General features: G+C 44.5%; 1 protein-coding gene across 5 annotated transcripts in view; it reads left to right on the top strand.

Annotated features, from left to right (window-relative positions):
- Positions 1-6821: 6821 nt before the first annotated feature.
- CNKSR2 (connector enhancer of kinase suppressor of Ras 2) overlaps positions 6822-13857 on the top strand; it is an 805595-nt gene continuing 798559 nt past the window's right edge. For all 5 annotated transcript variants that reach the window (XM_063955759.1, XM_063955760.1, XM_063955761.1 and 2 more), the window contains exon 1: positions 6822-7232. In XM_063955759.1, the coding sequence (XP_063811829.1) occupies positions 7169-7232 (64 nt within the window). In that variant the 5' untranslated portion in view covers positions 6822-7168. The remainder of the gene's footprint in view (positions 7233-13857) is intronic.

Below are 13857 nucleotides of genomic sequence, written 5' to 3' on the forward strand. Positions count from 1 at the left end.
ATTTATTTCACATTCATAAAATGAGATCTCAATCACCTCAAACATTAAAAAAGGGTATATCATAAAAACATATAATTAGACCACTTGCATATCCTTCTGTGGTTATTATAACCACAATAACTGGCTAGGGCTCAGTTCCACAATAGCTTACAAGTTCAATGGAATATGAAGTATTACCAGACCATTCAGAAGTACTCCTCTAGGTATCTCAGTTCATATAGAGATCCAAATTGCAAATTGGGTTAGGTCCGACTCCTCATGTGCTTGTCTTTAAAATGTCCGGTGGATGCAAAGAGATATATATAAATGCCAGGATTAAAGATGAAGGATGCAGCGCTTGTGGTCACCCAGGAGGGGATTGAGATCTCATTTTATGAATGTGAAATAAATTGTATTTTATTATATTGTGATAGTTATACAATTGTCTATTGACTATTTGGAAAAACATCCAGTGCCAGTATTTTTTTTTTCTATTGTATCTTTATGCAGCTAAACCTGATTATTATTATTATTATAGGCGTGATATGCACGATAACGGGGATCACTTTAGAAAGGAGATTGGGTGTGATATATCATTTGAATACTGCCCTACGAGTAGTAGGGTTTGGTGTTACAGACCTAGGCGGTAAACAGCGCCTGGGGCCAGTAGAACCTAGAAGGTCTTCATGTAACCCACCACTGACATGTTACACATTTAATTCTCTTTTTTTTTTTAAATCTAATATGTAATTCCTGTAATTCTGGGCCAGCTCCTGAATGGTGGTGAGAGAGTGCCATAGTACCTTGATATCGCTGTTGCACTGATAGTCAGCAGACAGGGAAGGTCCCGGCGGCCCTGATGATCTCCTGAGTGTGATGCAGCCAAGTGAGTTAGTTATAGTTACCTGGGCTAAGACCTGCCGCTAACCCAATGAGAGCTCCTAGCCATGCCCAGCGTTAGTAAATGAGTGACAGAGTCACAGATCTGGCCAAATATATAGGAGATACATGCTGTACTCAGTTAGGAGGGGGGCCCTAGTTTGCACACCATAATTAAGTAATGAGGTGCTACTCTGCTTGAGACTTGATACAGTATACAAGGGGGGAAAAATTTGCAGGTGCACTATCTCACACCAGCTCAACCTGTAATAACCAAAGGCATTTAGCATAATCCTGGCCAGGGCTATGAGCTTACCCACCGCGCCAAGGTAGCCTCTCATTGGGTAAGTCCCTAACACTAACTATAGGGGTTCAGGTCCGGGGGGCAGGACACCCCAGAGCCACCCAGCCAGGCAAACCCAGGGCACTGCAAGAGTGATACAAATAAAGGGTTAAAGAGGTAGGAGCAGCTGCTGCTGCATGTGTGAGTGATGTGAATTCCCCCCCCCCCCCCCCCTTGTAACATGCTGTACCCAGGCTGGGGTCACACAAAAGTTGTGACTGCCCCAGGAAAGCAGGGACTGCTGCTGCAGTCATAAGGGTCAGACATATAATACAATATATACATGATGTACCCAGGGTGGGGTCACACAAAAGTTGGGACTTTCCCGAGAAAGCAGGGACTGCTGGCTACAGGGATAAGGGTCAGACATATAATACAGTATATACATGATGCACCCAGGCTGGGGTCACACAGGCACCGCAGCTTCCCCCTGATGGCGAGTCCAGGGAGCATACAGCAGTCAAAGGGCAGAGCCTCCCATTGGATGTAACCTGTGTGGGAGGGCGTTTCTCGGGCAATCAGCTGTGGGCTGTGTGTGATAGACCTGCCGCTAACCCAATGAGAGCTCCTAGCCACGGCCATCGTTAGGATATGAGTCACAGAGTCACAGATCTGGGCAAATATATAGGAGATGGGGAAGTGGTTATGTGATGGCGACTGTATGTACTAAACATAGTACTGTATAATGTAATTGCTTTGTGCAGTAAGAGAAAACATAAGACAAAAAGTATCTATTTTGGATGTTTCCAGTTACTTTTTTTTTTTAAACTGACCACACCCTAGATATGTAATTCACAACCCCTGGGCACATAACCCATGCCCATACCTCTATAATTTGACATGATAACGGGCAGGCCTGGCACTACCCACTCAGCAAAGGGATGCAGTGCAGGGAGGCGCTGTGCTGGATAGGCGCTCTCTCTGCTTGCATCCCTGTGCTGAGGTCCCTTGTGCTGCTGCCGGCTGCCGCTACGCTTGTCAGACTACAGACACAGGCAGCGGCACCGGCAGCTTGAAGAGTCCGCACCCCCTCTCCCTTCAGCAGTGTTGTGGATGGGAAAAGGGGGCGTGGCTACACGGATCAGAGGGGCAAAGCTACACGGGGGCCAGGCTGCTGTGTGTGAAGAGGGAGAGGATGCTGCTCCTGATCCGGCCAGACAGACTTAGGTGAGTGGAGGGAAAGAGAGAATGAGTGAGAGAAAGTGTGTGTGTGGTGGTGGTGGTGGTGGTGGGGAATTATGGCACTACTATTGGGGGTATTATGTATAACTACTACTAGGGGCACTATATATTTAAGTGGCGCTACTACTGGGGGCACTGTGTATAAGCAGCATAACTACTGGGGACACTGTGTATAAGCAGCACAACTACTGGGGGCACTGTGTATAAGCAACACAACTACTGGGGGCACTGTATAAGTGGCACTACTCTTGGGGGCACTTTGTGTGTAAGCGACGCTACTACTGGAGGCACTATGCGTATAAGCAGCGCTACTACTGGGGGCACTATGCGTGTAATCAGCGCTACTACTGGGGGCACTATACATATAAATGGTGTTACTGCTGGGGGCACTATACATATAAATGGTGTTACTACTGGGGGCACTATACATATAAATGGTGTTACTACTGGGGGCACTTTACATATAAATGGTGTTACTACTGGGGGCACTATGCGTGTAATCGGCGCTACTACTGGGGGCACTATACGTATAAGCGGGGCTGCCACTGGGGGCACTATGCGGGTAATCGGCGCTACTGCATGCGGTGTAATGTGAATAGGATTGTGCTACTGTGTGGAGTAATTTGAAATGGGGGTACTATTGTGTGGCCATGCCCCTTTCTTGTCGGACCACATTCCTTTTTTTTTGCTGCGTGCTGTCGATCTGTAAAGTATGGGAGGGCGCAATTTATTTGCAGGGGGACGCCGAACACCCTAGCACAGGCCCTGATAACGGGTAAAGAGATTAAGGAGAAGGGAAGACAAGTAATGGTAACTGTGCTGAATGGTTTTCCAGCTCACTTTACAAATGGTTGTATTTAGGTAATCGTAAATGATCTCTGGAATGGGAAATGCTGCTTATTGGCATACTGTGGGACTTATATTTAGGTAATCGTAATTGATCTCTTGAATGGGAAATGCTGCTTATTGGCATACTGTAGGACTTAAAGGACCATTCCATCTTCATAAAAACTGTTTAAACTATTACATTATTTTCTAGTTCCAGGTATATATTTGGAAATGGAATTGTTTGCTTCCCTCACTTTGTGGTTCATGCTAAGTTGTGTACAGTATACGTCTGTTTTCTTAAAATACTCATATTCGTACAGTGCTTCCACACAGAAAAAAAATATGTGTACACATATGTTTATTTGTAGATCTAACACCTGTGCCCAGGGGTGGATCTAGAACAAAATGACAATGGGAAAGACCATGAGGGGGAGGGGTTATTTGCACTTGGAGAAGGTGTGTACTCCCAGAAAGATGCCCCTCCCCCACCCGCCGCACCCCCGCAACTGCCCCTTCCCCACCTGCAGCACCCGCCCACCTGCCCCTCCCCCATCTGCGGTACTCCCGCAACCGCCCCTCCCCCACTGGCGGCACCCCCGCACCTGCCCCCATCACCCACGGTGGCTCGGGACTCCCTTCCCCACATGCAGCACCCGGCCCTCCACACCAGCGGTACCACCGCATCCGCCCCTCCCCTCCCCCACCCGCGGCAGCCCCGCAACCGCCCCTCTCCCACCAGCAGCACCCCCGAACCCCCTCCCCCATCCGGGTCTCCCCCGCGGGTGTGGTTCGTTTTATCGACAGTGTCTAGGTCGACAATGTTTAGGTCGACCACTATAGGTCGACAGTCACTAGGTCGACATGGATGGAAGGTCGACAGGGTTTCTAGGTCGACATGTGCTAGGTCGACAGGTCTAAAGGTCGACATGAGGATTTTTTATTTTTTTTGGTGTAGTTTTCTTCGTAAAGTGACCGGGATCCCAAATTAGTGCAACGCTTCGCTCGCCATGCTTCAGGCATGGTGCCTTCGCTCCGCTACCGCTTCGCTCGGCACACTTTACCGTTCCAATCGTAGTCCACATGGATCGTTAAGTATGAAAAAATCCACACAAAAAAATATGTGAAAAACTCATGTCGACCTTTAGACCTGTCGACCTAGCACATGTCGACCTAGAAACCCTGTCGACCTTCCATCCATGTCGACCTAGTGACTGTCGACCTATAGTGGTCGACCTAAACATTGTCGACCTAGACACTGTCGATCTTCAGACCGGATCCCCTCCCCCGCACCCGCCACTCCCCCAACCACAGCACTTACTAGGTGATATATCGTACCCTGCATATGCTGTTCACACCGTCGCAAGGGGCTATGGCCAGTGCCGTAACTAGCCATTTTAGCGCTGTGTGCAAGAAGCGACAGTGGCGCCCCCCCATGTAAGAAAGGGGCAGTGCGAGCCGCAGGCGCGCAAAAAATTTATAGGGGCGTGGCTTCACGGGGAAGGGGCGTGGCCACAAAATAACAGCAATTCATACTACGGTGCACAGTAGTCTACATTATTCAAATTACGCTGCACAGTAGCGCCACTACACCAGGTAGAGCCCCTTTTATACATTACAGCAGACAGCGTCCCCCTTTTTACACATTACGGCAGCCAGTCCCCCTCTTTACACATTGCGGCAGCCAGGCCCCCTCTTTACACATTGCGGCAGCCAGGCACCCTTTTTACACATTGCGGCAGCCAGACCCCCTTTTTATACATTGTGGCAGCCAGTCCCCCTTTTTACACATTGCGGCAGCCAGGACCCCATTTTACACATTGCGGCAGCCAGGACCCCATTTTACACATTGCGGCAGCCAGGACCCCCCCTTTTTACACATTACGGCAGCCAGTCCCCCTTTTTACACATTACGGCAGCCAGTCCCCCTTTTTACACATTGCGGCAGCCAGGACCCCTTTTTACACATTGCGGCAGCCAGGACCCCATTTTACACATTGCGGCAGCCAGGACCCCCCCTTTTTACACATTACGGCAGCCAGTCCCCCTTTTTACACATTGCGGCAGCCAGGACCCCATTTTACACATTGCGGCAGCCAGTCCCCCTTTTTACACATTGCGGCAGCCAGGACCCCATTTTACACATTGCGGCAGCCAGGCCCCCTTTTAACACATTGCAGCAGCAAGACCCCCTTTTTATACATTGCGGCAGCCAGGACCCCTTTTTACACATTGCAGCAGACGGTGTCCCCCTGAGAGAGAGAGAGAGAGAGAGAGAAAGAGAGAGAAAGAGAAAGAGAGAGAGACATACTTACCTTCTCCCCGCTGACAGGCTCCTCGTGCAGCTCCCTCTCGGTGCAGGCTGTGTGAGGTGAGAAGGAGGAGGAGGGAGGGGGAGCAGGGAGCCGCAGCAGCGCTATTTGATTGGTAGTAAGCGCCGCTGCAGCATCCCCCTCTCCTTCTGTATTGGTTGCCTGGCGCTGCTATGGATGCTGGGATGAAGGAACCGCATCCCAGCATCCATAGCAGCGCCGGGCAGCCAATACAGAAGGAGAGGGGGATGCTGCAGCGGCGCTTACTACCAATCAAATAGCGCTGCTGCGGCTCCCTGCTCCCCCTCCCTCCTCCTCCTTGAACCCGGCGCTGGTCTCTCTCCTCCAGCGCGGCGCACGGCGCACACAGAGGCGGCATGTAATGAGTCAATGTGACTCATTACATGTCGCTGGCCGTTGCGCCCCCAGGGCAACTGCGCTGTGTGCCAAGCCCCCTTGGCACACACGTAGTTACGGCCCTGGCTATGGCCCCTTAACCATCGCACACCCTTTCTCCGTGCAATATTTAACCAATCACAAGATTATGATTGGAGGTAATACTCCATATAATGACAATATTGCACGCCCCAAGGGTGTGCAATGGTTAAGGGGGGGCAGCCCTGTGCGACAGTGTGAAGAGCGCCGTAGGGCGCGATGAATCACCTAGTACAGTATATTCCCCTGTGTGAGGCACAATGTAAAAAGGAAAATAACACTTTTTGAGATGCCATCTATGGTCCTATTCCCCTATACCCCTTTATACCTATACCTATACCTTGCACTATTGTAGTTAACATTTCTGCATATACTACTATATATGAACAGACACTACTATTTTCTCTCATGAAAAATAACTATTCCAATCATGCAAGAGCTTACATTTTATATTGTACAGAGACAAAAACTTCACTAATGAACAAGTATCCTCAAAATAAGACATGTATAATATTTCTAATAAATAAATAAATAAGGAAGTCTATGCGTACATAAGAATATTAGGCTTTTTTATTTGTTATTTATTTTGTTTATTTATTCTGTTAATAGTTTTGTTATGCCCTCTACAAAAATTAAAATACAGTAAGTACATTTATAACTGTTATGTGCTATTATTTATAACATGGACTTTCCACCAGTGAGCGTATAGAATTGTATTGCTATCCAGGCAGCTATTCCCAGTCAGAAGAAAATAAAAGGAAAAGGTTTCTTTATATAAATATACATTTTTTTGGTGTTGGAATCTTTAGTGTTTGTGACTGGGAGTGGAGGGATGATGTCATGTTGGGAGGGGAGGGATGCTAGGTGGTGGGAGAAAGCTGACAGAAGGGAAAGCACTGGTGGGGCTGAGTGACTGGTGTGGAGCAGCAACGCTCTGATCAGTGTGTGGAGAGGAGTGATCTGTCCAGCAGTGGCAGCAGCCTGGGAACCGATGCTGCTGCCTATGGAAGCATGCACTGAGCGGTACTGCTGACATCCACAGCTGCCTTCTACTCAGGCTGAGAACTGTCTGCTCCAGACAAAGGCTGCTCTTGTGCTGCTACTGCTAGCAGCCCCATAGCCCGGGAGGCACGAAGATTAACAGGGCTCTTGGTTACATACATATATATTTTTTTTTTAATTTGTGGACAGTCAAGCACTGGCAAAGTTTAACATGGCTTTAATTATGGAACCAGTGAGTAAATGGTCGCCGAGTCAAGTAGTGGACTGGATGAAAGGTATTGTACTTTTTGTCTTTTTTTTCTCCCCTATCATTTTTATTTTTATTAGTGATGGAGAAATGTGTTATTTAGTGTTTATGGCTTGTCAACAACACAGACCTCTTGTAGCAATGCATTAACTGTAGGGTGATCCTTGCTGCTCTGTTAGTGGCCACAGTTTGGGTTTATTATATACCCCCTACTTTCTCCCACACAGGTGCTGGAAGGAATGAGCAGGGTCTGATTTATGTAGTGCTGATCAAAGCAGCAACCTGAGCACATAAGCGTGGGGACTTCCCCAGCAGATGATGGTCTAGGTGGGAACATGAATTATATACCTCTGGCTCCATCACTTAAGTTGCTGATGAAGGCAGGACCTCAGTAAAGACTTCCCGTTTGCACCTGTGGCTTTGTGGCCATTACATAGCTCAATCCATCATCCATCCTTGGGTTTTTCTGAGGTGATTGTGCCTGTTATGATTTGCTGCGAGTTTATAAACCGCTTCCACCTCTAAAGTGGATGTACATACGATTTAATTTCTGACCCAGTCTGTGAAATAGGTTGGCTGCAATTTAGAGCAGGTGTGTGTCTGTATATTGTGTATGTGAATAAATAATATTCTTTATGCCGTACATTACCTGGGTTAGCACCACTAATTGTCCAATTGCCCAATTAAGGCTCATGTGAAATAAAGATTGCTTCCCAGATCTACTTGTCCACTTTTAACGTTTGATTGAGCTGGTGAATCCTAATGGGATTTAGCAAAGGCTTTTCAGTACAAAATGCAAAACTGGGGCAGTGAAATGGTGCCAGATCTATTATAGAAAACCTCTGTCTTTGAAACCAAGGGGATCTTGTGGATGGATAGATCTAGTGCAGGGTTTTGCTGCCAGGAAATTTTGATTAATGACCCTTGATCATTTGTGTGTGGGGCTAACGTATTAACTGTTCCACTGCTGGTGGTCCTCAGTAGGTTTCTTCAAATAATCAAATGTGTATCGTTTTGGTGTTTTCTTCTCAAATCCTTATGTGTTGTGACAATCTGATAACTGAATTCATAGCCTTATCCATGTAATGCAGTAGCTACTGTACCATGAATATAAAAAGGATTATTGAAACCGGTATTTATTGCTGGCTTATTGCATACTGGTGGTATGTTTGGTTCTTGTGATCATCTTCTTGTTGGTATTCTATTTTGTATTATTCTATTCTACAATGGCTTTAATTGTAGAAAATGTGCATGAAAATTGGCTTGTACCTGTTTGTGGCCAGAAGCCACATCAGACCAAGACATAACTATTGGTTGAGTTGTTGGGTTTATTTGTATAGCTGGTACCTTTTTTCATTTTTACAGTGTTTATCTTTTTTTGGGTCATCCTCATAAAATCAGTGTTTCCCTTCTTTACACCTTACTAAAACAACACAGTTCTTGACGCTCTCATGTTGAGAACAGCAACTGGCTTGATGTACTTACAGCTACTGAGGCTGGAGATTGAAGTTTAATGCATTTTAAATGCGGGAAATCTCTAATTCCCCTCAGACTTAACTGTGTCAATCTGCTCTATAAAAAGGGAAATATTTTCTTTGCACGTTCTTAACTGAATTGTCCACCTATTTTTTTTTTAACACTATATTATATTTTACTACAATATCTATCTATCTATCTATCTATCTATCTATCTATCTCTGTATATATGTGTGTATGTGTGTATATATGTGTATATATATATATATATATATATATATATATATATATATATATATATATATATATATATATATATATATATATATGGTGAAGTTTGTTTTCCACCCAGCTACAAGTCTATGAGTGCCACCTGTTTTTGTTTGGTGTATGTATGTATGTATATATATATATATATATATATATATATATATATATATATATATAGGTACATTGAAAGGGTGCTTCGGTTTTAGATATATTGTTCAAGACCAATGTTGTCTGGAATTATTTAGTATACTTAGTTCATTGCTATGAGTATCTAGGTGGCACTGTTTTCATAAAAACCGCTGATGAGTGAGCAATATGGCCTCTTCCACTAACCTTTTTAGGAATATAAGATACAGAAATGACATGAATGTATGTAGACCAGTCTTTCATCCTATACAGAGTAACCGATGTTCTCAGCAAACAAAAATTAAACTTAACTGCGATATTGCTGTGGTAAGTATAAGCAATAAAGTATGTCCTGCTGTAAAATAACATAATTAACAAATGATCATTTATATTGAATCACCTTTGAATTCTTTATGACCTACAGTATTCATCAAGCCCATTTAAAGAATTATACAGAAACAGCAGTTACTATACTGCATACTTTTATGTATCCCCACTATGTACTAACATCCTAAAAAGGATCTTTAGCGCTGCAGATCGCAGTCCCTATTATTATCATAGGGGACTACAGGCTGACCCCTCTGGACTTAGGGGTCTATTTACTAAGACTTGGGCGGTAAAGTGGACGGAGATAAAGTACCAGCCAACCAGCTCCTAACTCTCATTTGTCAAGCACAGCCTCTGACATGGCAATTAGGAGTTGATTGGTTGGTACTTTATCTCCATCCAAGGCTTAGTAAATAGACCCCGTAGTTTGGTTACGCTGGTTTATGCCATTCATAGATGACGTAAACTGCTTTATGGCTATGGAGGCATTCTCGCAGGAGAGGGATTTTACAATCCCTCTCCCGGATCCTCCGTCCAGGACCCGAATGTGACAATGTGCGCATGTGCAGTGTTGGATTCACATGAGGAGTCTTTCACAAATGAAAATGGTTGATGAGGCAGCAGCCTCAGTGAGTAAGAGAACTCGGCTTGGTGATAGTTCACAAGCAATAGTGCCTAAAGTGAAGCTATCCTGGGATGCCCAGCATAATAGAAACCTCACAATATGTGTGAAATCTGCAGTAGATAGAAGCGAGAATACCAGGATGGTGATATCCTAACTGTACATTAATTTCAAGTGCAATTCAGAACTGGAGAGCAACTGCCAGCTGAAGGGAACTCCACAGAGCAAAATATTGTCAGGTTGCAGTTTCATAAGACCATCTCTCTGCACATGTTACATCTGCCCCATCTGCAGTGCACATGGTTTGCCCATTTGCTAACTTTTTTGGTTTGCTAACAACTCTGAATAACCCCCTACGTCAACTATGTTCTCGGCAAACAGGCGACTGTAGGTGTGGCCCCACTTAGCGTTTGAGCCCTACTGTAAGTGCCTATTTCAGCAGTGAAGGGTTGTGGTTGTTCCTTTATATTGTAGGGCACTTTTTTCTAGCATGGTTTGCGCTAAGTCATTTTTTTGATGTAAAGTTAATGATCACTGCTATTTAATGGTGTAGACAAATCACCCCATGTTGCTTTTCTTTTTTTCTTTTAGTACTTACAGATAATATGTCCATGCATTTCTACTGTCCATGGTGTTGGAATACTTTAGGACTTTGTAGTTAATATAATATTTGGATGTGTATACTGTACAAACTGTTATTTATCAGCAGCGAGAAAATATATCAATGCATTTTTGTGTGTTCATGGTGGAACGTTCATTATAATTTCTCAAGTATTGTTGCGTGTATGGATTTTTTGGTGTGCGTCTCCTCTTCTTCTTTTCTCCCTTGATGTTGTATCTATTAGAAACACTCTTGGCCCATGTTCAAGTAACTGTAAATTAACAACAGAATTAACTAAGAATTGTAGATGCTATAGAAGCAAATTCCTTTTAGCATCATTCTCAAACTATAGGGCCTTTTTCCCCATAAAATTATGTAGAAACTAAAATTCCTGCATCATTTTGTATTCCTGCTATGTAGTAAGTTGCTACTGCAGGATGTTTCATAGTAATCTATCTATCAAAGGCCAAATAGCACTGCAGATTGTTCTTACTTGGGACTATGATCTGACCCCTATGTTCAAAACTCTGAAAAGCAAAGCTTTACAGAGTTCGGCCATGTTATTTTACATCATCTTCAGATGGTGTAAACTACTTTAAGAATATGGAGGCTTATTCCGATCCCTCTCCCACAGCCTCCGTCATCCACCAATTTCTGGAAACTGACACTGTGCGCAAAATGCCAGGGATACAACTTACAGGGAGAGCGATTCCCATCAGCAATATGAACATCCCATCCCCTGAACACTGCACAGTGCTCCAGCACACCACTATAATGCTGCCTTAAAAATAGTGATGAGCGGATTCGGTTTTACTCGGTTTTACTCGGTTCTCAAAACAGAATCTTATTGGCTATCCAAAACACGTGACATCCGTGAGCCAATAAGATGCCGTTTTGAGAACCGAGTAAAACCGAATCCGCTCATCACTAATTAAAAGTTAAATCATTTGTGCAAATTACTGAGAACAGTGTTGATAGCAATGGAGTCAGTATATTGTGGCTGACAATGGGCCAGTGAAATGTAAGGCTGATTCTGTGTGAGTGGAGCGATGTCATGATATGAGCATTATGGAGGAAAGTGGGAACTGTGTAACATGTTGACTAATGGGGTCAGTGTGGTATTATGTTGTGGATGATATTAGGCTCTATGCAGGGCCCTCACTAGATGTGGCCAGTGCTTCTGCACAGAACGCAGGTCACCCTGGGGGAGGAGCCAGCTGCTGCAACATCTATTTTCTGGGCGTCCGCTGCAGTGTTTTTACTAGCGGTGCACCCGGCTCCTTCTCAGCTATCAGCCTCTCCTTCCAGCTCAAGCACAGCATGTAGGGAGAGATGTTGCAGTGCTGAGAAACTGTTATGTGGTGGGAGCACAGCACAACAGACACAGTGGCAAACCAGGCAGAGTGAGGCTGCTCCCTATGGAATATATAGGCAAATACTGTAAGACGTTGCCATGGAGGGACGGAGGGGTTGGTGGTGGGGGGCAGTACATTTAGAGTTCAACTACAAAAACCTACCAATAAAAACATTAGTCCTGCAGTGATGCTAGATCAGGCTTAAGCAGAGGCGGGAGGGGGATATTAAAACTCAACAATTAACAAAAATTTTGTTTTTTACTTTTATAGTTGAATTCTATTTCCACTCCCTTCCCTCTTCTGCCTAAGCCAATTCTAGCTGCCAATCTAGTGGCTTTTTTTTACTGTCAGTAGGGGACAAATGTGTATAAGGGGTAATGTGAATAAGGGGCGCTACTGTGTTGCGTTAGGTGAATAAAGTGGGTTATTCAGGTTTGTTAACACACCAAAAAAGTTAGCAATTGGGCAAAACCATGTTGGGGCAGATGTAACAGGTGCAGAGAGATTTAGATTTGAGCGGGTTGTTTCTGTCCATGGTAAATGATGGCTGCTTAATCTTTACACTACAATTTAGATTTCAGTTTGAACACACCCCACCCAAATCTAACTCTCTCTGCACATGTTACATCTGCCCCACCTGCAGTGCAACATGGTTTTGCCCAATTGCTAACTTTTTTGGTTTGCTAATAACCCTAAGTAAGGCTGAAGGGGCACTATGGTGTGGTGTAATGTGAATAAGGGGTGCTACTGTATGGTATTGAATAAGGGGTGCTACTATGTGGTGTAACATGAACAAGGTGTGCTACTGTGTGGCATAAGGTGAACAAGGGGCGCTACTGTGGTGTAATGTGAATTAGAGTTGTTACTGTGTAGTGTAACGTGAACAAGGGGCATTACTGTGTGGTGTCACTTGAATAAGGGCGCTATAGTGTGGCGTAATGTGAATAAAGGCACTATTGTGTGGCATAATGTGAATAAGGACACTATTGTGTGGTGTAATGTGAATAAGGTTGTCTAACTGTGTGCTGTAATTTAAATTGGGAGTACTATTGTGTGGCCACGCTGTCCCAATTCAATTAAAAGGGGAGGAGGGGGCAATAAAATGTCTAGTTACTGCTCTGGGTTTATGCATTTGTGTTAGCAGGTTACAGGTTCTGTGGACATTTGCTTGAGCATATGGCTGGTAGTAAAGTATACACAAATTGGATACTGTAAATGCATATAGCATATTAGGGCCAATTCAATTGTTTTGGGCGTCTAAAACTCCCATCTTAACGGGACTTTTTAGACGCCCAAACAACTGTCACAATTCAATTGTGTTTGGATGCCCATGCAGAATGTGCTAAACTTGTATAAAGTCCTTGCTTTGGGCATCCAAAGTGCCCAGTTTATACACCATTTTTTCTTGCACTTCAGGAGGCTGTGAGAGAAAATGAGTCCTCTGCGGCCCCTGGGCGCCCAAACGGCAGAACAATTTAATTGCTGCTGCTGGGCGCCCTCTAGTGGCGGTCGCGGGAAAAAAACACATTTGAATCAGCTCCTTAGCGTATAAAGAAAATTATTTTTGCACCTAGGTCCACCACTGGCTAGCTCCACCATTGAGGTTATGCCCTCCCAGTCTGGCCTCTGGGAGATTGCTAGACTTTTCAGGGAGTCAGGGAGGTCATCACTATTTCAGGTAGTCTCACTGACGTGATAGTGGCAGAAGCCACAAATACTTTGAGAACTCCCATTTCTCAGTTTAGGGCCTTGGATAAATACGCCTCTGAGTTTTTGATATAGCAAGTTATATAAAGTTCTTCATTATTTATTTGTTATTTACAGTTTCTTATATAGCACAGCATATTCTGTTGCGCTTTACAATTGGAAACAACAA

The sequence above is a fragment of the Pseudophryne corroboree genome, chromosome 2 (genome assembly GCF_028390025.1).
Source record: "Pseudophryne corroboree isolate aPseCor3 chromosome 2, aPseCor3.hap2, whole genome shotgun sequence".
In the NCBI taxonomy this organism is placed as follows: domain Eukaryota; kingdom Metazoa; phylum Chordata; class Amphibia; order Anura; family Myobatrachidae; genus Pseudophryne; species Pseudophryne corroboree.